This window comes from Pongo pygmaeus, chromosome 7 (genome assembly GCF_028885625.2).
Source record: "Pongo pygmaeus isolate AG05252 chromosome 7, NHGRI_mPonPyg2-v2.0_pri, whole genome shotgun sequence".
In the NCBI taxonomy this organism is placed as follows: Eukaryota; Metazoa; Chordata; class Mammalia; order Primates; family Hominidae; genus Pongo; species Pongo pygmaeus.
Window position 1 is genome coordinate 99,753,271 of NC_072380.2, and position 23,735 is coordinate 99,777,005.

General features: G+C 34.1%; 1 protein-coding gene across 3 annotated transcripts in view; it reads left to right on the plus strand.

Annotated features, from left to right (window-relative positions):
* The window catches only part of CNBD1 (cyclic nucleotide binding domain containing 1), a 629,195-nt gene extending 606,670 nt beyond the window's left edge, over positions 1 to 22,525 (plus strand). For all 3 annotated transcript variants that reach the window (XM_054498740.2, XM_054498739.2, XM_054498741.2), the window contains 2 exons: positions 9,536 to 9,595; positions 22,370 to 22,525. In XM_054498740.2, the coding sequence (XP_054354715.2) occupies positions 9,536 to 9,595; positions 22,370 to 22,486 (177 nt within the window). In that variant the 3' untranslated portion in view covers positions 22,487 to 22,525. The remainder of the gene's footprint in view (positions 1 to 9,535; positions 9,596 to 22,369) is intronic.
* Positions 22,526 to 23,735: the final 1,210 nt, after the last annotated feature.

The following is a 23,735-nucleotide window of genomic DNA, read 5'->3' on the forward strand; positions in this document are numbered from 1 at the left end:
AGAAATGAACTAAAATAGGGTTAAAAGACCAAAGAGAAGAGATTTTTATTAATTACCTCATAATAAATTTCAGTTTTTAAACCATGTTGACAAGTAATCCATGAAAAAATAAATTGAAAAATTGTATATAAAAATATAGCCTAACAGAATAAGTAAAGTCTAAAAGATATATGTGGTCAGGAGAATAATGATCCCCAAAGATGTTTATGCCTTGATCCCCAGAACCTGTAAATTTGTTATCTAATATGGTAAAAGAGACTTTGCCAATGTGATTCCGGTTATGGACTTTGATATGGGGAGGTATCCAGGTGGGCCCATATGGATCCCTAAAAGTAGAGAACATTTTCTGTCTGTGGTCAGAAAGAGATGGATCTATGGAATAAAGATCAGGCTTTGAAGATGGAGAAAGGGAGCCACAGCTAATGAATATGAGTGACCCCTAGAATATGAAAAAATCAGGGAAAAAAATTATTCCTTCTAGCCTCCAAGATGGAATGCAACCTTGCCCACACCTTGATTTTAGCTCAGTGAGACTTCTGTTGAACTTCTAACCTGTAGAGCAACAGGGTAATATATTTGTAAGGAAGGGGTCCAGTTTCACTTTTCTGCATATGGCTAGCCAGTTTTCCCAACACCGTTTATTAAATAGGGAATCCTTTCCCCATTGCTTGTTTTTGTCAGGTTTGTCAAAGATCAGGTGGTATTATTTCTGAGGCCTCTGTTCTGTTCCGTTGGTTTCTAGATCTGTTTTGGTACATTATCATGCTGTTTTGGTTACTGTAGCCTTGTATTATAGTGTGAGGTCAGGTAGTGTGATGCATCCAGCTTTGTTCTTTCTGCTTAGGATTGTCTTGGCTATATGGGCTCTTTTTTGGTTCCATATGAAATTTAAAGTAGTTTTTTTCTCATTCTGTGAAGAAAGTCAATGGTAGCTTGATAGGGATAGCATTTAACCTATAAATTACTGGCCATTTTTACAATATTGATTATTCTATCCATGAGCGTGGAATGATTTTCCATTCGTTTGTGTCCTCTCTTATTTCCTTTAGCAGTGGTTTATAGTTCTCCTTGAAGAGGTCCTTCACATCCCTTATAAGTTGTATTCCTAGGTATTTTATTCTCTTTGTAGCAATTGTGAATGGGAGTTCACTCATGATTTGGCTCTCTGTTTGGCTATTATTTGTGTATAGGAAGGTTTGTGAGTTTTGCACATTGATTTTGTATCCTAAGAGTTTGCTGAAGTTGCTTATCAGCTTACGGAGATTTGGGGCTGAGACGATGGGGTTTTCTAAATATACAATCATGTCATCTGAAAACAGAGACAATTTGACTTCCTCTCTTCCTATTTGAATACCCTTTATTTCTTTCTCTTGCCTGATTGCCCTGGCCAGAACTTCCAATACTATGTTGAATAGCAGTGGTGACAGAGGACATCCTTGTCTTGTGCCAGTTGTTAAAGAGAATGCTTCCAGCTTTTGCCCATTCCGTATGATATTGGTTGTGGGTTTGTCATAAATAGTTCTTATTATTTTCAGATATGTTCCATCAATACCTAGTTTATTGAGAGTTTTTAACATGAAGCGGTGTTGAATTTTATCGAAGGCCTTTTCTGCATCTATTGAGACAATCATGTCGTTTTTGTCATTAGTTCTGTTTATGTAAAGGATTATATTTATTGATTTGCGTATGTTGAACCAGCGTTGCATCCCAGGGATGAAGCCAACTTGATAGTGGTGGATAAGTTTTTTGATGTGCTGCTGGATTTGCTTTGCCAGTATTTTATTGAGGATTTTCGCATTGATGTTCATCAGGAATATTGGCTTGAAATTTTCTTTTTTTGTTGTGTCTCTGTTGTTTGGTATCAGGATGATGCTGGCCTCATAAAATGAGTTAGGGAGGCGTCCCTCTTTTTCTGTTGTTTGGAATAGTTTCAGAAGGAATGGTACCAGCTCCTCTTTGTACCTCTGGTAGAATTCGGCTGTGAATCTGTCTGGTTCTGGGCTTTTTTTTTTTTTTTTTTTTTTTTGGTTGTTAGGCTATTAATTACTGCCTCAATATCAGAACTTGTTATTGGTCTACTCAGGGATTCAACTTCTTCCTGGTTTAGTCTTTGGAGGGTTTATGTTTCCAGGAATTTATCCAGTTCTTCTAGATTTTCTAGTTTATTTGCGTAGAGGTGTTTATAGTATTCTCTGATGGTAGTTTGTATTTCTGTGGGATCAGTGGTGATATCCCCTTTATCATTTTTTATTGTGACTATTTGATTCTACTCTCTTTTCTTCATTAGTCTGGCTAGCAGTCTATCTATTTTGTTAATCTTTTCAAAAAACCAACTCCTAGATTCATTGATTTTTTGAAGGGTCTTTCATGTCTCTATTTCCTTCAGTTCTGCCCTGATCTTAGTTATTTCTTGTCTTCTGCTAGCTTTTGAATTTGTTTTTCCTTACTTTTCTCATTCTTTTAATTGTGATGTTAGGGTATCAATTTTAGATCTTTCCTGCTTTCTCCTGTGGGCATTTTAGTGCTGTAAGTTTCCCTCTAAACACTGCTTTAGCTGTGTCCCAGAGATTCTGGTACATTGTGTCTTTGTTCTCATTGGTTTCAGTTTTAGTATATGTGCTGCTGAAGCAAGCACGTTCTCACTGGTTTCACAGAACTTATTTATTTCTGCCTTAAGTTCGTTATTTACCCAGTAGTCATTCAGAAGCAGGTTGTTCAGTTTCTATGTAGTTGTGCAGTTTTTTGAGTGAGTTTCTTTTTTTTTCTTTTTCTTTTTTTTTTTTTGAGATGGAGTCTCGCTCTGTCAGGCTGGAGTGCAGTGGTGCGATCTGGGCTCACTGCAAGCTCCGCCTCCCGGGTTCAGGCCATTCTCCTGCCTTAGCCTCCCGAGTAGCTGGGACTACAGGCACCCGCCACCACACCCGGCTAATTTTTTGTATTTTTAGTAGAGACGGGGTTTCACCATGTTAGCCAGGATGGTCTCGATCTCCTGACCTCGTGATCCGCCCGCCTCGGCCTCCCAAAGTGCTGGGATTACAGGCGTGAGCCACCGTGCCTGGCCTTGAGTGAGTTTCTTAATCCTGAGTTCTAATTTGATTGCACTGTGGTCTGAGAGACTGTTTGTTATCATTTCTGTTCTTTTGCATTTGCTGAGGAGTGTTTTACTTCCAACTATGTGATAAATTTTAGGGTAAGTGCAATGTGGTGCTGAGAAGAATGTATATTCTGTTGATTTGGTGTGGAGAGTTCTGTAGAGGTCTATTAGGTCTGCTTGGTCTGGAATTGAGTTCAAGTCCTGAATATCCTTGTTAATTTTCCATCTTGTTGATCTTTCTAATATTGACAATGGGATGTTAAAGTCTCCCACTATTATTGTGTGGGAGTCTAAGTGTCTTTGTAAATCTCTAAGAACTTGTTTTATGAATCTGAGTTCTCCTGGATGGGTGGATAGTTAGCTCTTCTGTTGCATTGATCCCTTTACCATTATGTAATGTCCTTCTTTGTCTTTTTTGGTCTTTGTTTGTTTAAAGTCTGTTTTATCAGAGACTAGGATTGCAACCCCTGCTTTCTTTTTTCTTTTTTTTTTCTTTTTCTTTTTTTTTTTTGCTTTCCATTTGCTTGGTAAATATTCCTCCATCCCTTTATTCTGAGCTGATGTGTGTCTTTGTCCATGAGATGGGTCTCCTGAATACAGCACACCACAGCCAACAACCATATGAAAAAATCTCATCATCATTGCTCAACAGAGAAATTCAAATCAAAACCACAATGAGATACCATCTCACACCAGTTAGAATGATGATCATTAAAAAGTCAGGAAACAACAGATGATGGAGAGGATGTGGAGAAATAGGAACACCTTTACACTGTTGGTGGGAGTGTAAATTAGTTCAACCATTGCAGAACACAGTGCCGCGATTCTTCAAGGATCTAAAACCAGAAATACCATTTGACCCAGCAGTCTCATTACTGGGTATATACCTAAAGGATTATAAATTATTCTACTACAAAAACACATACACATGTATGTTTCTTGCAGCACTATTCACAATAGCAAAGACTTGGAACCAACCCAAATGCTCATCAATGATAAACTGGATAAAGAAAATGTGGCACATATGCACCATGGAATACTATGCAGCCATAAAAAGGATGAGTTCATGTCCTTTGCAGGGACATGGATGAAGCTGGAAACCATCGTTCTCAGCAAACTAACACAGGAACAGAAAACCAAACACCGCATGTTCTCATAAGTGGGACTTGAACAATAAGAACACATGGACACAGGGAGGGACACATCACACACAGGGGCCTGTCTGGCGGTGGGGGGCTAGGGTAGGGATAGCATTAATAGAAATACCTAATGTAGATGACAGGTTGATGGGTGCAGCAAACCACCATGGCACGTGTATACCTATGTAACAAACCTGCACATCCTGCACATGTATCCCAGAACTTAAAGTATAATAAAAAAAGTTATTTTAAAAAAAGAGCTAATTACACTCAAAACCAGAAGAACAAAAGACCTAAGTGATACTACATCTATTATAGAAATTAAACTTGTAATAATAAAAAAAACTTTACCACAATGTAAACTACAGGCCCAGATGGCTTCACTAATGAATTTCATCACATATTTAAAGAAGACATAATACCAGTAATGTACACTCTTTCAGAAAATATAGTGTATGGGGATATATCGCATAACTTATGAAGTTAGCATTACCCTTATTCATACCTAAAATAGCAGTACAAGAAAAGGAAATTAGAAATGTCCCTCTTGAACATACATAAAAACATTTAACAAGATATTAGCAAGTCAAATCTAGCCAGGTATAAAAAGGATGACATATAATAAACATATATCATTTTTTCAGAAGTACAAGGTTGGTGTAACATTCAAAACAATCAATATAATTCACTACACTAACAGAATACAAGAGAAAAGCCATATGAACATCTCAGTAGATGCAAGAAAAAACTCTCAGGAAACTCAGAAGTGAAAGGAACTTTTCAATCCAATAAATTGATTAGTAGAAGGTTTAACCTAACATTACACTTGATGTTGAAATTCATTTCACCTAAGAGAAGGCAAGACTGTTACCATTTCCATTCAACATTGCACTGGAAGCCAATACAGCACAAAAGACAAGAAAAAATACATTAAAAACATAAATTTTGGAAAGGAAGAAGTAAAACTGCCTGTTTCCAGACAACACAATTGTATATGTAGAATACCCTACTCAAATGATACTATGAGATCCATGTACAAAAAGCAGTTGTATTTTGATGTAATAGCAAAGAACAATTGGGAAAAAAATAAGAACATTTAGAGTAGTATCAGAAAACATAAAACATTTAGGATTAAATCTAAAACAATATGTGTAAAACTTCACAATAAATATAAAGAAAAGGTATATAATTGCTACACTGACAACTAGAAAACATTACTACATGAACTTAAAGGCACTGAAATAAATGAAAGATACACCATGTTCATGGATTAACAGACTTAATATGTTTAAGATGTTCCTTCTTCCAAGTTTATTTATAAACACAAAGGAATCCCTCTCAATGTTTATTTTGAAGAGACCATCAAGCTGTTTTAAAATTCAAGCAAAAAGACTAAAGATGTATAATAATCAAATAAATATTGAAAAAGAACAAAACTGGAGGACTCGCCCTTTATTTCAAGACTTACAATAAAGTTGCGATGATCAACAAAATTTCATGTTGACATACACAGAGACAAGTAGAAATATGGAACAAATATAGTTCAGCAATAGACTTGCATATGTTGTTGATAAATTTTTACAAGACTCCAGTCAATTCAAAGAGGAAAGGGTAATCTTTATAACAAAATATGTCTATGGGAAATAAATGGACTTAAACCTCTATCTTTATACAAAAAAGAAGAAAAATTCAAGACAGATCGAACATTTAAGCATAAATCCCAGAAACCTAAAGATTCTAGAATAAAACATAGGAGAATATATTTATGAATTTGGTGTGGGGAATTATGTCTTAGGCAGTACAAAAAGAGTCACTGATATAAAATTTTCTAAAATTATAATGTGGGCTTCATCAATATTATCAATATCTACTATTAAGAAGACAGGATTAATATAATCAACAGAAAGGTCTTAGACTGAGAAAATGTTCACAGTACATAAATATGAATAAGGGTGCGTATGCAGAATTTGTAAAGTACTACTGCCTATCAACAGTAGTAAGAAAAATACCCAGTTATAAAATGGGCAAAAGACTTGACTGACACTTTGCAGAAGATATGGTAATGTCCAGGAAACACATAAGGTAGTGTTCAGCATTAATTATTAGCAAAATTTGATTTTAAACCACAGTTAGATATTATTTCATATTTTCTGGTATGGCTGAAATTTAAATATGATAAAAGTAAAATACAAATAAATATTTTTGTATGGGAAAAAATGAACCATAATCATTAGCTTCACTTTATGAAAAAAAAAATAGTAATTCAAGACAGATCAGACACATTGCACATAAAGTGCAGACCCATAAAGATTCTAGAACTAAACATAGGCAATTATAACTTTGGTGTCATGAGTTGGCACGTGACACGGTGAGGTGAGGAGCAATTGGAACTACTATACATTGCTGATGTTAGTATAAAATTACACAAGTTTGGAGAAATCTTTGACTATTTCCTTTAAAGTTAGACCTACATCTACCCTGTGACTCAGCATCTCCATTCCTAAATATTTAACAGAAGACTCAAAAAGAAACACAAAAGACTTTTACAAGAACGTTCATAGCAGTCTAAGTCTTAATAATAAAGTAATTGAAAGGCACAAATATTCATCAACAGGAAAATGAATCAACAAAGTGAAGTTCACTAGGATACTGGAATACTAGTAAAAAGTAACAAACTGGTACATGTAAGAACATGGAAAAATCTTGGAGACATTATTCAAAGAGAACAAAACTGGAAACACCTAAAGGATATATTGTATGATTTCTTTTAGTAAAATAGTCAATACTAAACTGTGGTGATAGAAGTCCAAAAGTAGTTGACACTGTGAAGAGAGGTTTGACTGAAAAAGGTTATAGGTTAATCTTTCAGGGGGATGGAGAGGTTCTTTATCTTGTTTTTGGTGAAGGTAACACATGTGTATACAATAGTCAAAGCTGATCTAACAGAAAATGTAAGAAAAATACATTTTATTGTATGTACTTATGCTTTAACTAAAAATAATATTAGCTGAAGCATCATTTATAAAGGGGCTAGTTAGAGTAGCACCTTGATTTAGATAATTATTTTTATTCCTTGTCTATCAAATGCAGGGTACTGTGGCACTGATTGGTGAGGAACGACCTCCCACAAACCCCCAAAATAAAGAAATAGAGAAAGGGAGGAGGAAAAAATGACTGTTTATATCTTCTTCTAATTAATCAACAAATAATTTATTGAGTATCTACCACCTCCCCTATTCTAGGCACTGGAAATAGAATGATAAATCAGATGACTCATTGCCATCACAAAGCTTCTAGTGGGGAGAAAAATAGATAGCTCGATTCAGAGAGATTCTGCCTGAATTGAACAAGGGAAGTCTACACTGAGAAGATGGCATTTGAGTAGGCTTAAAGTGAATAATGGTGGAAGCCACTTGGAATTTAAGGAAAATAGGTAAATTTAAGAATTTATTTTGATAGTGCAGATAAATTATTTTTGCATATTATGGTTCTTTGCTTATTTTGTTCTTTTATGTAGAAATAATATAAAAATAAGAAAACTATGGTTTAAAATTTCTAGTAGATCATTACACCTTGTTGAAAAAAATAGATTTGGCAAAGTATAGACATTGGAATGTGGGAGGATCTCATTATCTAATACATGAATGAAATTCTATTCTTACAAAACCAAGTGATGGTGCTTGGAAATCCTCCATGCACTGGTCAGCATTTCTCACACATGTGAGTGGAGCTAGGATTTCCACTCCCTGCATATGTTTAGTGTGTCACCCTGGACATCTGCTAATGTTGAACATCTGTTTTCTGTTTTTGTTGAAGGATGTTTAATTTGGAGTGCCAAAAAGAGATGGGGTCATTAGTTATTCTACAATGTGAAGCTATCCAGTAAATTGTCCTTGTTTGAGGAATAATAATGTCAGAAAAGCTCTATCCACTATAATTAATCCTAAAGTTTCCTTCACATTGAGAGTTGTTACAGACATGAGTTTAAAAGAAAATGCCAAACTATGACGAGTCTCTGAGAAAAACAAAAGTGATTTCATATAGTATTTATCATACAGGAATTATTGTAAACTGGTATTTTTTGAACACTTAGAAAACATGTAAGTTGTGAACCCAGGAAGATACTTATGCGTCTGTAGAATTAGCTAATATTTAAATTATGCTTAGTATTGTTTGAATTCATTCATATTTTCTTGAAATGAATAGTCCATGTTGCTTACCCTCTATTAATTGGTTTATTTGATTTTTAAAAAATTAACTGTGACAAGTTATTGCCATGTTGAGCTGAAAGCTTACTATGTTAAGTAACAGACCATATTCCAGAAGAGATAATAAGCTGTTGTACATTATATGCCTTTTATATTTGTATTATATGTGACAATGTATGAAACCAGATTCATTATCATTTGAATTATTTTGATCATCAATAGGCCATAAGGTACTATTACAGGTTTTTATATGAATAGTTGGAATGTTAAGTAGTATACTCTTTTTCTGCTTAAGAAATCTGTTTTTATATTCATATATTTAATAAAGTCCTTCTAAAATATGTAAAATGCAGTAGAAGCATAATCACATCCTTCTAAAATATAAAAATGCCCTTTTACATTTGATAACTAAAGCTCTGTGTTAGATTATTGGTAGGAAAGTTGTGGGTTTTTAATTTTTATATGCATAGTATATACACATTTATTCAACTTATGTGTAGATTTATATTCACTCATGTTTGCAATTTGAATTTTAAAACAGTAAAACAAAAAGGATGATATACACAGAAGAAATGGAATAATGATCTTAGTGTCACATAGCAGTATACAGATAATGTTGGTCAAATCTTTAATTTTAAAATGGGGAACAAATCTTAAAAAAAATCTCACCCCTCTGTTTTTTACTTGTTTACATTTTATAAAATGGTAGTGTTATTAAGATGCAAGAATGCCTGGGAAGACTTGTATGTACTTGGAGTGGGGAGGGTATGGGTGTGCCTTGCTTTATATAAACAAAGCTAAATTCTTTATATATGATGATATGTTACTATAAGTACCAATACAACTATTTTCTATCCTGTTTTTCTGAAAGTCTCACTTTATTCTTCACATTTTTGGATTGTTCCAATAAGTTACCCTATTTCTTTTTACCATATGCCTATCCAATGCCTCTGCTATTATTTTCCAGCTGCCCACAATTAAACATGTCAAGGCTTGCTTTGATTATAAATTTAGTGGCAGAAACCATGGTATAGAATACTAAATAATTGGAAAAAGTGCTCATTTATTCAATCTAATCTTGTGTTCCTTTGTAGGAGGATGTCAAAAATGAATATTTGAAAAAGGAACAACAAAAAGAATGGAAAGATTTCAAGGTATAATAATATATACCAACAAAATAAATAGGATAATTATTCTTTCCTTATAGCAGAATATATTAAATTAGTGATAACTTCAGAAAATATAAACATTAAGGGAAAGTAAACTTTTATAATGAATGAATGTTAAAGAAAATATTTCTGCTGAAAACATATTCTTTACTCCTTTATATCTTAAAAGAGCCTGTAAAATAAATTTGTAGTAAGTCCATATTTTTTCCTCCAAATTTAGAGGGAAGAAAATGCATTAATTACTACAGTATGCTAAGCAGTTTATGTATGTTGTCTCATTTAACACCTTTAACTATAATTGTTGCTTTTCTTATTTTATGGAAGAGGCCACTAAGGCCTGGAGAAATTAAGGAACTTGTCTGAGTAACACAAGTAATTAATAAAACTGTCAGTAATCTGACTCAGGTTTGCCCAATTCAAACTATAATGAATTCTTCACAATTTGTTGTGCTTTCTGCTATAGAATGCAGTTGGCAAGCGAGAATAATAAACTATTTTATAATATGTATGTCAAAGGAAAAAAATATTGACTATGGTCATTTTAATACTGCTGTGGGATTAATCCAAATTTTTGGCACTTTGAAAATTTGACTGCCAGAATCATCATCACCATTGACATTATGTCTCATGTCTTCACCATTGCTTATCCAACACATTCAGTAAGGTATGCACAGTGGGTGAAACTCTTTAAAGATCTCAGTTAACTACACCTTTAAATGTATTGAGAAACAAAATAAAGATAACTTGGAGACTTTGAAGCAGCTGAGAAATACAGTCTCTCCTGTAGTAGAATATACAAAAGGAATACAACATAAAGAGCTAAGATAATGTATTGTCTTTTAAAGAAGCAGCTTCTCTTTTATTTGTTTGGCTAACACAGTAGCTTAATATGCTATGAGATACCACACCATAAATAGAAATTAAAAATGGCAGGCAGAGATTTTAAATAGGGCATTCTTTTAAACAAATATACTCCAGTGGACTCCTTAGATAAATAGAAGGGTAATGATTTTTCAAACAACTCCACCTTGGGCTCTGACCCTGGAACACCATAGGTAAGTGCTGCACATCTTCAATGTGGCTTTAAGACTCTTCCTCTCTCTGTGTCATGGGTGTGCAGAAAAGGGTAGGGACACTCACCCACTTAGTAAGAAAAAGTGGGGCAGGAAAACTTTCCAAATATTTGTTTCTGTTAAGAGGCAAACAATGAAACAAAAAGTGGGATGATTTCCCATGTCAAAACACCACCTCACATAATCATCTGCAATGATGCAATCTTTGGCAGACGGGCAGTTTGCTCTTGCCTTGATAAATTTCTAATTTTCTGTTCCTGGTAAGCTAATTCTTTTGAGTTTGCACATATTATTGTAAGTCTAGGGGACCTATTTAGTTCCCATCAGGGATCTGCATTTTTCCAAATATATTAATTTACTAAAATATGAAGCCTAAGCCTATTGTTGAAATATACACATACTGTTCCTTTTACATTCTAGTTCCTTCTAAAATAAAATGTCATTTCTTTACTCCTGTATGTCATATTAAATAAATAAAGAAAACATTTTAATATGTTCCTATTTTTCTTAAGAAAACGTACTGATTTCCTTTTTTAAATTACATGCAGTTTGGTAATTAATTTTGCCCCTAACAACATCTCCTGCCTTACTGAATTTCTTATGTTGAGTGAATGAACGAATGACCTGCCTATCATCTTAGATGCTATTACTTCTGAAGTGGCACAGAAAAAAATGGGCAATAACTTTGTAGCTGTCACCCCCAATCTATATGGAAGTAAGTTCCCTGGCAAGTCTGGGAGCTCAAGTTTCTTCCTTTATTCAAGCTGTTGTTTCTTTAATGATACCCTGCTGTCAGTCACAGTGTCACCATATGTTTAGAAAACGATTCAGTGATCTCCTAGCTGGATATATCAGAATCTCAGATTTATTAAAGTTATTGTGAAAGCAATTTATGAGGAGCAATTCGCAGAGATTTGTCTGAATATTGTTGCTCTTATCCCAAATCCTAAAATCTGGATGATTTGCCCACTGTGTAAATTCACTGAAACAGGAATTCTTGTTAAATATGTCTCGTTACCTGGTATTTGATGATTGCTTCTTGCAGGATATCCGTTCTAGCACCAGGGATTTATCACAGAAGTCAGCCTTGATTTCTTTTCTTCCTGTAGTGTATCCATCAGGGAATATTGGAAAAACTAGACATTTAGAAAACATTTTTATGAGAGTAACTCCATCAGATTTCATAGTTTGTGGACATTACATTGAACTAACGAGAATAGATTATGAGCTTTCATGTTCATGTTTTCTAGCCTACTAGCCTCAAGCAGTATAAGTATTCTATAGTTGTTTTTCTGATTGGTTCATAAAAACTAAGAAGCTGAGAACCAAAACTGACTGTAACTAAGAAAAAATTGAAAAGAATATGGTAAAATACATAGTTGTGCACAGTGATGTGTTAATCGATGTTTACAAAACTGTTTCCCTCTACTACCCCAAAACTCTTGATTTGTAGCATTTTCCAGTTTTCATGTTGTAAATAATCCTGTTATAGCCACTTACATGCAGCTGGGAAGAGATGCACAGAGTCAACCCTAATGGTACTGGGAGCCCACTCCAACACGCCACTGCTTCCAGTGAGATTGTGCACCTGTGGTGGGGGTGGAGTTAGGAGAGGTGGGGCAACCACTTAGACCTACTGTGGAAGATTAAGTAAAAGGTAGAAATTTGGAGAAAAATATCATTATTGCTAACAATAATGATATCAGTATTGCTAACAACAATATCTGTATTGCTAACAACAACAAGAACATTTTCTGGATTTGCCATATAATCTTTCTATATTTTCTTGCTGGTTCTCCTAAATTAACTTTTCCAGTGAACAGTATTTGATGCCTATGCTTCTTGTTTTTTTTTTCATTTAGACAGTATATACCATGCAGTCTTGCCACCCGATGTCCCTGCATTTTTGTCTCTAATCAACTCTTTTGCTCTTCTAAGCGAGTTTGAACTCTTCAATGAACCATTCAGCTTTTTGTGATAATTTTCCCAAGGTTTTGCCTTTATGACCATCCTATTGCGTTTAGATTTCTTTTCTTTTTTCTTTTCTTTTCTTTTCTTTTAAGACGGAGTCTCGCTCTGTTGCCAGGCTGGAGTGCAGTGGCACAATCTCGGCTCACTGCAAGCTCCGCCTCCCAGCTTCAAGCGATTCTCATGCCTCACTCTCCCGAGGAGCTGGGACTACAGGCACGCGCCACCACACCCAGCTAATTTTTGTACTTTTAGTAGAGACGGGGTTTCACCATGTTGGCCAGGCTAGTCTCAAACTCCTGACCTCATAATCCGCCTGCCTCAGCCCTCCCAAAGTACTGGGATTACAGGCATGAGCCACCCACGCCCAGCCTTGAGTTTAGTTTTCTTACTCTTCCAGCACAAATTCTAATTTGAATCTGTTAACTTGTATTTTCCTTGACTCCTCTTAACCAATTTCAGTCTTTCTTCAACCAATTCTAGTCTTCCTTCAAGCTACAACATCCACCATATTTTATAAAACATTCCCTGATTGCCCCTCACTTGCACTAATAGTCCTCTCTTAGTGAACACAGATAGTCTATAATTTACAATTAGGCACTTAGTTATGTATTGAACTAATATTGCCTAATGTTTTATATAGGTGCCTCCCATTATCTTTTAAAATATATTTTAAGGTACTTGTGAACAGAGACCATAGAAAATCAAATAGCCCTGAACCTACAGGGAAACCTAATAACGACTCAACGTTAACTTGACTATAGAACTGGAAAAAATTAGTTCGAAAAACAAATGTTTTCATAATGCTTTTATCAGGTTTTGGTTGCATAACCTTAAAATATTTGAGTCATTTTAGCAATTTGAACTAAAAATTAATAGGATGAGAACAGTAACATCTATCTATTTTGCTTATTTGTGTTCAGAATAGGGTTTTTTTAGTATTTTTTGTTAATCTAATCATCTTTGAATGAAATATTAAAGTAGTATGAATCAGAGTAGAATTATGAGTCAGAGAAGAAATCCGTTTTAGGATTAAAAAACTAAAGCATATAAAACCACTAGAAAAAAATGAGCATGAAATTACTTTTCAAAATATCTGAAATAATCACTCCGCGTTAGCTTACAAACTGTATTCAGAAATTTTTAATGTAAATATTCAATAGGTTGCAGAAATAAAAGTACAAATCATGGACTCAGCTCTGGTGCTTAGCTATGAATTTCTCATGCATTAAATGGTTTTATGCATTTAGGAAAAGGAGTCCAGTGGAAAAATCGGTAGTCTAATTTTTAGTGGGCATACTAAATGATTAATAGTATATGTTGCAGTTTATTAGGCTTATTTTAACCAATGTTGATACTTCTTTTCAAGAAGAGACAGCATGGTCACAATTTATTGCACATCTCCAATCTGTGCTACAAAAGCACAACTCAAATAACCCCACAAAAATACCCTCAGAACCAGGTGGGGGAGCACCCCAGAGTCCTAGCTCCTTGGGAGGCTGAGACAAGAGGATTGCATGACCAGGATTCAAGGCTGTGGTGAGCTATGATCATGCCACTGCGCTCCAGCCTAGGTGACAGAGTACACTCCATCTCTGTAAAATAAATAAGTAAATAAATAAATAAATAAATAACCACAGAGAAAACAAAACACTCTCCACTCACTTACGTTACAGCCTATGGTAAGTTATTTCTTGTCCATAACTCCAAGCAAAAATCACATAATATTATGGAAAAAATGTTAATCAATATAAAATACCCAAATTCCCTAGTTGCACTTTTTTTTCTTATTGGCACATTTGTATTAATATTCATACCAGTTCTTTTGCCCTAATATCATACCTTTTCTATATCCTTTCAAGTGTTAGAAAAAAATGAAATTAAACATCTTTTAGCCTTCCTTTTCTGGGCTATATTGCACTAGTTCCTTCAGTTAACCTCATAATTCTATTTTCCTTTTCTTTAATTATGTTGTTGCTGTCTTCTGGACCCTCAATGATTAGCATGAGACCACTAAATTAAATTTCACTTGTTATGCCTAAGTCTCTATGTACCAAGTTATTACATTAATTGACCTGATGCCTCAGGCTGGTCTTCATGATTGAAACGGAATATATTACTATAAAGTGAAAATTTTGTTTTGCTTATTATACCAACTATTGTTTGATCTTTTTATCATAAAATTTACGTTTGCTTATTCTTCCCATTGAGATTATTATGAAAAGAAATATTCATCATTAATTCCTTAAGCTATATCTATAGCTTTTAAATGGACAATTGATGCTTTTCTTTCTTTTTTTTTTTTTTTTCATTCCTTTCATCTTTTTGTGAACATTGTCTCAGGGTCGAACTTGTCCTTCTGTTTGTCTCTTCCTCTGAACATTAGGAATTTAGGCTCCTTGAAGAGAAGGTATCTTGTTTATAGAGGCAGGTACAGTATAAAAAACAGAAATGATACATAGGCAGGCCTTCAGTAAGCATGAGTTAAATGATGAAAATGAATAAATCCTTGGATAATTCAAAATACAGAGAAAATAGAAGAGTCCACGGGTGGGGCTAGGGGTATAGCAAACAGAGATTTGGCCAAGGACACAAAGTAGCAGATATGTAGAATGAACAAGTCTAGAGAGCTAATGTATAACAGGAGGACTATAGGCAATAAAATGGGAGACACTTGAGATTTTTGTTAAATAAGTACATTTTAGCTGCTCTTTTCACAAAAATAAAAGTAACTATGTGAGATGATAGATATTTTGATTTGCTTCTGTATAGTAACGATTTTATTATCTATATGTATTTTATAACATCATGTTGTTAAACCTCAAATATACACAATAAAATTTGTTTAAAAACAGATGAGTCATTATTTCCTGAAATGCAAAAGAGAAGAAAAACATTCATACAATTTACTGGTATTTATTGAGCACTACTCTGTGTCTGGCTTAGTAATCAGCAGTAAATAAAAATGAAACAGTTCCTGTTTATATAGATTTTCAGGGTCTGTCCAATGGGGAATATGAAAATTACAAAAATTATGTATCCCTAAATAAGTGTATATATAGCATTGTGAGATGTGCTCTAAAGGGTGCTGTAAAGGAAAAGAACTAGGAATATGAGGCAAAAAAATGGGTTCATCTGACAGTTTTTCCTTTGAATTATCTGAATTTCCTTGACTATCTTAAGAATAAACCTATAGTCAATGGCTATTTTAAGATAACTTATTTTTTGATCCATTTGCTTAACACTTTTGATAATCCTTTTTTCCCCTCTTTTCTTTCATGTGTGTGAGTGGACATATATATTAGGCCTACTAAATTATTTATAGTCATAGTTGGGCATATAAGCTCTACCCATAGAAAGAGAATTCTAAATTCTCACATTCACCACTTTTCTATCAGATTAAAATGTCTTTCATTTCAATGCTAAACTTAAGATATGCCTACTAAGAGCAAACTATATATGAGGTGTTTAATTTTTCTAGCTTTATTGCTTCTTGTTTTATACTGCAACACTTCTTAAATGTTTCTATTGTGCAGCTTTTTCTTTCAGAGCTTAGATTTTTTTAGATTTTAATATATGATGTGGAACTTGTAGAGTAGTAACATTATGTAATCAAGGAACTGCATTCTACAGGGAGCATTTGTAATTCCCTTATTTTTCTGTTTGTGAAAGAAACTTTAATGTTGATGTTGTGCATTATAAATAGTAGTGTCTTATCTTGAATATATATAGTTCTGTGATTCTTCCTTCAATGTAAAACCCCAAACAAATTCCATGATTCCTAATATAAGGATGTAAGTATTTCCTCAGTTCAACTGTAATTCAAGAGTTATTTAACACAGTGTTTAATGATATAGTACATCTGTCTACATTGTACACAGGCCAAGTGTATTCATTATATGCAAAGGGCTAGTTTCTGTTTATCACTGGTAGGAGGCCAAAAAATTCAGGGATATAAATCAGGGCACTGAGGAAGAACAGCTTAATCAGTGACAGCTAGAAAGTCACTTCATATGAAATGGAGAGTGCATTATTACCACAAATACTGAGGTGAGAAGCCAGGATATTAAGCCCCAGTGGAAGAAAAGGCTTAAAGTCCTTGTAAGGATACAATGCTCTAGGGTTTGTTGTTTGTCTGGTTGAATATTTTGAATTTAGAAAACCAAGTCTGACATACATATGAAGGAAAAAATGACAAGTAGTTTTATATAGCATGATTTAGCATGGAAAAGGCTAAGCCAGGCCACAAATGAATTATTCTGACAGGCACGAATTACAATTTGGAAGTCAACACTTACACCCCAAGCAAAGGGTGGCAACGGTGTTTGGCCCCTGAGACTCAATGTAATTTCTTAAGTATCAGAACAGGCAGGTGGGTTTACAAAACAGCAACCACAGTGTAGGCTCATCAACAAGAAAAAGGCTTTCTGATCTCATCCTCATGGTGGCACGAGATACCTATGTAGCCAATCAAAGTCACAAAGTTGACAAGTGCTGCTTTCTAGAGTTAGGGTTGCAGGGGCTGGTCATTGCAGCAGGAGGCTAAGTCTGCTGGGTAATCTTTAAATTTCCAATAAGTTTTAAAATAAGTTTATCTGTGTACGTAAGAAAGCTATAAGAAGGATTCACAAGTACCTATTAAAATATATATTGTTATAAGCATATATGTAGAGGCACATCTATAGCTATAACAATATTATGCACACATTTAGAGTATTTTTGTCCTGAGTTCTATGCATTTATTGACACATTTGCCTTGTATATTTTAAAGACAAAAAACATAAACTAAGATTGCAAATATACTGTTTATTTCCAGAATAAGAAAATCATTTGCCATCTGATGAGCACTGGCTTTTCCCATCTTTGAGCACCCAAACCCAACAACTGCTTTGCTCTCTAGCCCTTACCATTACTGGCCTGCAGGTCCTCAGGGCTGGACTACTTTTCTGATGCTGAGCTTTCCTGTTCTTCAACTTCTGCTTTTGATAAAAGCCATTATCATCTGGGAAATATGAATGCAGTTTCTGGAGAGAGCTGAGCCCTTCTGGGGATGAATTGCCTGGTGGGCCAAGTTTTGTCATAAGAAACTCACAGGCAATTCACACTGGAATAAGTGCCTAAGGGTGTGGGAACATGTGGACAGATTTTTTTTTTTACCCTTTTGTGTTTAACTTGGCATTCTTTGTCCTCACCGCTCACTGTATTGTTTTATAACAATGACATCTTCTTACGGGATTCACATGACTAGGTTTTTAATAGAAAAACCTGCTGGTTTTCATAAGATTTGGAAAGGACGGGATGGATAGGGAGGCTGTTATAAAGTATTTTTCCATTTTCAAACCAAGCAATAAATCTAAAAAGCTCTGTGTCCAATGTAAACCACAAATGAAGAAGTGCTGAAAAGTGTTCAAATTAATTTTCCAGTGCAATGGAAAAATATACAAGTGCTATAATATCAGCTTCTGCAGTTTCCCTGTCTGTTCCCCAGGCCATTTCTCTTTCTCTCCCTCTCTCTCTCTCAAAAGACATGCTTTAATTTGCTGTTCACTAAGCTCATTAATTCCAATTCCTTTCTCAACTTTGTTGCCAAACAAACCTAGTCATATTGTCTAGCTAAAGAAAGATACTAAATACACCTGAGAGCAAATGAGGTCCTGATACATACTCTAACATGAATCAACCATCAAGACATTATGCTAAGTGAGATAAGTCAGAAACAACAGGACAAATACGTGCGATTCCACTTATATGAAGTATTTGGAAGAGTCAAATCTTTCTCAAATTCGCAGAGACAGGAGGAAAAGTGGTGGTTACCTATAATTGGGGGGAGAGCAGAATAAGGAGGTATTATTTAGTGGATACAGAGCTTCAAATTGGAACTGCACACTTAAAAAGAATGAAAATGGTAAGTTTTATGTTATGTATATTTTATCACATTGAGAGAAAGAAAAAGAATAGATGGTGGTATAAGACAAGTTAATATGTTTCAGACCATTTTCTAGCACCCTATTTTTGGGAGAAGAATAATTTTCTTTTAATTTTTCCGTTTTCTCTGTCTGCAATAATTAAAACTTACTGGTGTAAACAGAATAAGTAATAAAACGCTATTATTCCAAGTCTGACATAACACCAGCAACAAATCAATAAAACTTAACTCTGACTATCCTTAAGACTTAATTAACAAAAAAGGGTATCTGACAAAATAAATTAGTAAGCATAAAAAGAATAAACTGAATGCCGCATCCAATTTTCCAACTCCCAACAGCATTGTCTTTATAATGGGACTTTAGTGGGAGAATATTTACAATCAGTCCAGGGAAGGAGAGGATATAGGGAAGCGTGTATGTGGTTGGTGGAAGATGAAGAAAAAGAAGGTTATCTCAAGAGCTTCTCACAAAATTTCAAGAGGAATTGAGATCTTGTATGTTCCACAAGAGAGAGGCCCTGTGCCAGCTCCCTCATAGTACCCACTGAGGTAGCACACTTCTGAGAAAATTACTGCGTGGTGCACCTGGAGATGGTGGACTGCAGACAATGGCATCTTTTTAAAAAAATTTTATTAGTATTATACTTCAAGTTTTAGGGTACATGTGCACAACGTGCAGGTTTGTTACATATGTATACATGTGCCATGTTGGTGTGCTGCACCCATTAACTCGTCATTTAGCATTAGGTATATCTCCTAATGCTATCCCTCCTCACTCCCCCCACCCCACGAGGGATGGCCACCCATGGTTAAGAGATGAGTGGGCTCAAAGCAAAGCATTTCAGTGACCATGCAGAGAGACCAGGTATTCCTTCTCAAAGGCTTAAATTGCATCAGGCTCATAACATTGACACTATTGTGAATAGAATGTTAGCGATATCCAAGAGTGATTAAATTCAATTTCCTATAAGTCCAGAGAGTGAAGTTTTGGAGTAGATTAAATTTAATTGAGAAAAATAAAAGTAATGTTACCTTTTTGTATTCAACAGCAGTGTAAATTCTGGAACCACTGAATAAGTTTACTTTCCCTGAAACACTATTATTATGCTATCTATATATCAATGGTGTCTAACTTTACTTTAATAAATAGATTAATTTTATTAAGAAATGGGAGGTATAAAATTTACAAAATATCATTTTAATTTGACTATGAAGTCAGAATTATGTTTCGTGCTAAAGTACAGTAACTTCTGTCAAACTAGTGTTCTTCTTTTATTGTTATTTTTCTTCTGTCCTTTTACCTGGCTTTACTGGTCTTCCTTATTTTTATTGTTTCTTTTACTGTATGTTATTGCCAATCATTTTTGCAAGTATAGCAATATAAATAAAAGATATGGAAGTATAAATGAGTTTACCATTAATTCTCCAAGAAACCTGTTATTTCTATTGGTGTCTGCTTCTGAATCCATGATTTATATTCTCCATATTGATATATTTCTCTGACATTCTGCTATCCTTTTGGTCAACACAGTTCTTCCTGTTTAGTTTTCAGTCATTATTATCAGATTATAAATTTTGGCCGGGCGCGGTGGCTCATGCCTGTAATCCCAGCACTTTGGGAGGCCGAGGCCGGCAGATCACGAGGTCAGGAGATCGAGACCATCCTGGCTAACAAAAACCCCGTCTCTACTAAAAATACAGAAAATTTGCCGGACGTGGTGGCGGCGGGCGCCTGTAGTCCCAGCTACTCGGGAGGCTGAGGCAGGAGAATAGCGTGAACCGGGAGGCGGAGCTTGCAGTGAGCCGAGATCAGCGCCACTGCACTCCAGCCTGGCTGCCACAGCAAGACTCCATCTCAAAAAATAATAATAATAATAATAAATTTTGTGGGCTTTTTGAGCTATTTACTTAAGCAGGATCATGCTATATTTAGAGCTTTTAATTTTATGGTAGCATGAAAAGAAGACTCAATTGGATTCAAATCTGGGCTGTACAACACTGTTGAGCTGTATGACTCAACAGGCTGCTTAACACCGTTTTCATAGGTTCCATATGTTCAGATTTCAAGAAAGCACTCATATCTGTATGATATCATATATCTCTTTATTGTAAATCTATATATTAAGACTGCTTGTCACTTTCAGTGTTTACAGAAAAGTAATGTAAATGTATCCTAAACTATTTGGATTACCACTTTTAAGTATCCACTTACTGCAGAGAGTCATTGTCTCTGTTTTTAAATAGTACTGTTTTAATTACTCAAGTTTTACGGGGAAAAAGTTAAGAAATTTCTTATGTAACTTTCTGCTTTGTACCAATTGGATGGAAAAACACTCTAATGGTAGGATGTTAAGTCCAAAAAATAGTGTATCAATCCTTCAAAAGGAGAAATGTGGTATAATAAGTAAATTAATATATTGCATACAACAGTGTAAGCTTACTGAACTAGAAACAATAACAAACACAAAATTATGCTCTAATAATAAGTACCATATTCATTATCTGAGGCCGGATACAGTTTCAGCTTAACTATATTATCCCTCAATTAAATTCATATTAACATGAATATAATTGATTTCGTAGTTGTTGATGGGGCATTTGTTGCAAAATATTTCTGTCCCAAAAAGTAAAATCTAATTTTATATATATTATATATTACATATGTATTAATTATATATACATATATTTAAATGACATTGTAATTATTCTTATCATCCTAGGAATGAGCTAGAGTTTTTTTTTTATTAAGAACTGCCTTAGTGTCCTCATCTAAGAATCAGTCAGACATTCCCCATGCTTCAGGGTGGTTATGAGAGTTAAATGAGACAGTGGGCAATCAACACAAATTCATTTCTTTTGCTTGTTTATAAATGTGTTTACTCCCTATGGCTTTTATTTTATTATCTGTTTATATAAGTAAAGTAAATATGAACAAAATCAAGTATATAAGAGGATATGTTTTTAAAATATTAATGTAATTCTTCAGATTAAACTAAATTTTACAATAGTACAAATGATTGCCAAAACCTCAGTAACTTTCAACAACAAAGATTCACTTCTCATTCACGTGTCCAATATTGGTTGACTGCATTGTGCTTGGATGCAGAGCATTACATTAATGGGGAGAAAAGACAGACAGTGCGGGAATGACTTGATGGCTGCTTCATATAAATGGCACACCACATGTCTCCTCTCATTGCATTGACCAAAGCAAGTTACACAGCTACCCTTGGCATCAATGTTGCAGAGAAGTCTAAGCCTCTTCTATGTAAGGCACCATAGAGATGTACCCATATGGCAGTCCCAAAGAGAAGGCATCAAACATTAAATTGATTATACAAGCTAGTCCAGTAATTGAAAGAATTTATTATCTTAGCAAAATATAAAAATAAGGCAAATAATTTCTTGTTATCTGTTCAATATCAGTAACAGGAAGATAAACCAACTACCACATGTAAAGAGTTTAAGGATCTCAGAAAAAGCATGCTTTATTAATACAAAATTATATTCATTTTCCCCATGTATTTGTTTTTTAAAACTCAAAAATTAGCCTCATACAGAAATAATTTATAGATATAAACATTGAAATAGTTTCCTAAATAAAAAAATTATATAGAAATTATATTTTCTATGTATTTTGCTAAGGTGAGAATTCTATCCTTAGAAGTTCTATGAATTTTTGTTTCTGTTTTTCTATTTCTTTTTATATAGAATTCAAGCTAATAATACTATTATAAGCCTTAAAATTTTAGGATGATAGGATTAATTATTTTTAACAATCTTTTTTTCCAGGATAAGACTGTGAAAAACTGCTTGTATTATAAAGGAATTATTCCAGGCTTTGGAAAATGGGACCATTACTGGACCAGCATTCCTAGGAACCTCAAGGACACTCTAGTAAATTATTAAAAAATACCAGCTCATAAGAAGCTGGGGATTTCAGTATGGATTATTGAATTTTTTTAGTTTTTTATTTGAAATTACTGTAACGGTCTACCAAATTGCCTTAAGCTTTGTTTTTTCCTGCATATCAACTTCCCACTAATTTATTTATATAAATTAATTTTTACATATATTTTAGACAACTAAATTTTTCTTCTATTCATTTTTCAAGTTCCTTTATTAAGGCCTTGTATCATAAAAGGAGATAAAAATATCTTCCATAACAACAAGTTTTAAAGGGCCAAAGATTTTTAAGTAAAATGATTTCTGATGCGTAAATCCTAACTAGAGATATTAAAATAAAATAACGTTCTTTGGCTTATTAGAGAAAGTATAAAATTGAAACATTTTTGTTTCAAACTATTTTTAGTTTGCTTTTGCTTTTCAAAACTATAAAACAAAACAGTTTTTCTTATGTTTAGACTTGTTCACCAAGCAAAACGTATTTGCCATGCAGTTCATACTATATGTGAGCAAGGAGAATGTCTACCTAATATACTACCCCAAAAAAGTATTATTTCATGAATTCAAAATTACTCATGATTCTAAATTAGCCTATTTTAAAATTAATGCTACTATAACTCTTCAATCATTATCATCACCATTTTGATACATTTTCTTTGATGTCATGAGTCCTTCCAATTCCTATAACATATCCTTCTATTAAAGGGCCTACAATATCTCTTGTTTAACCATTTGATACTCAAAATTATTATTTCTGGTTAGACTTGATTTAATGCTTCACAGCAATAGCTTATCCATACACTCTCTGGAAAACTTCTAATATAAGCATAAATAATGATAGAGGTGGTAGAGATGAAAATATCAATAGAAACATAAAAATCTAATTTGGTTCATCATCCCTTGCTAGAGGCAGGAAATTTTTCTAATTTCTCAATTTAATTAGGGTGGGTTTCAAACTGAATTTCACACTACATGTTATCTATATAATAAAACATTTTAATAACACCGTTTGACCATTCCAAATATCTCCAAATACAAAATGGTTTCAAATTCTTTCAACATTTGTAACCCAAACAAATATAATTTGATCTAAAATCGTATGAAGTTATGACACATAGAACTTTCATAAGCAGTATAAACACTTATGAAAGTGACACATGATTGTTAGCAATTCCTACACCAGAGGCTACTTGTCAAGAAATTTTAAAAGATTATGTGGTAAGTGGTGAGATCAAGACCAGCTTCATGGTTG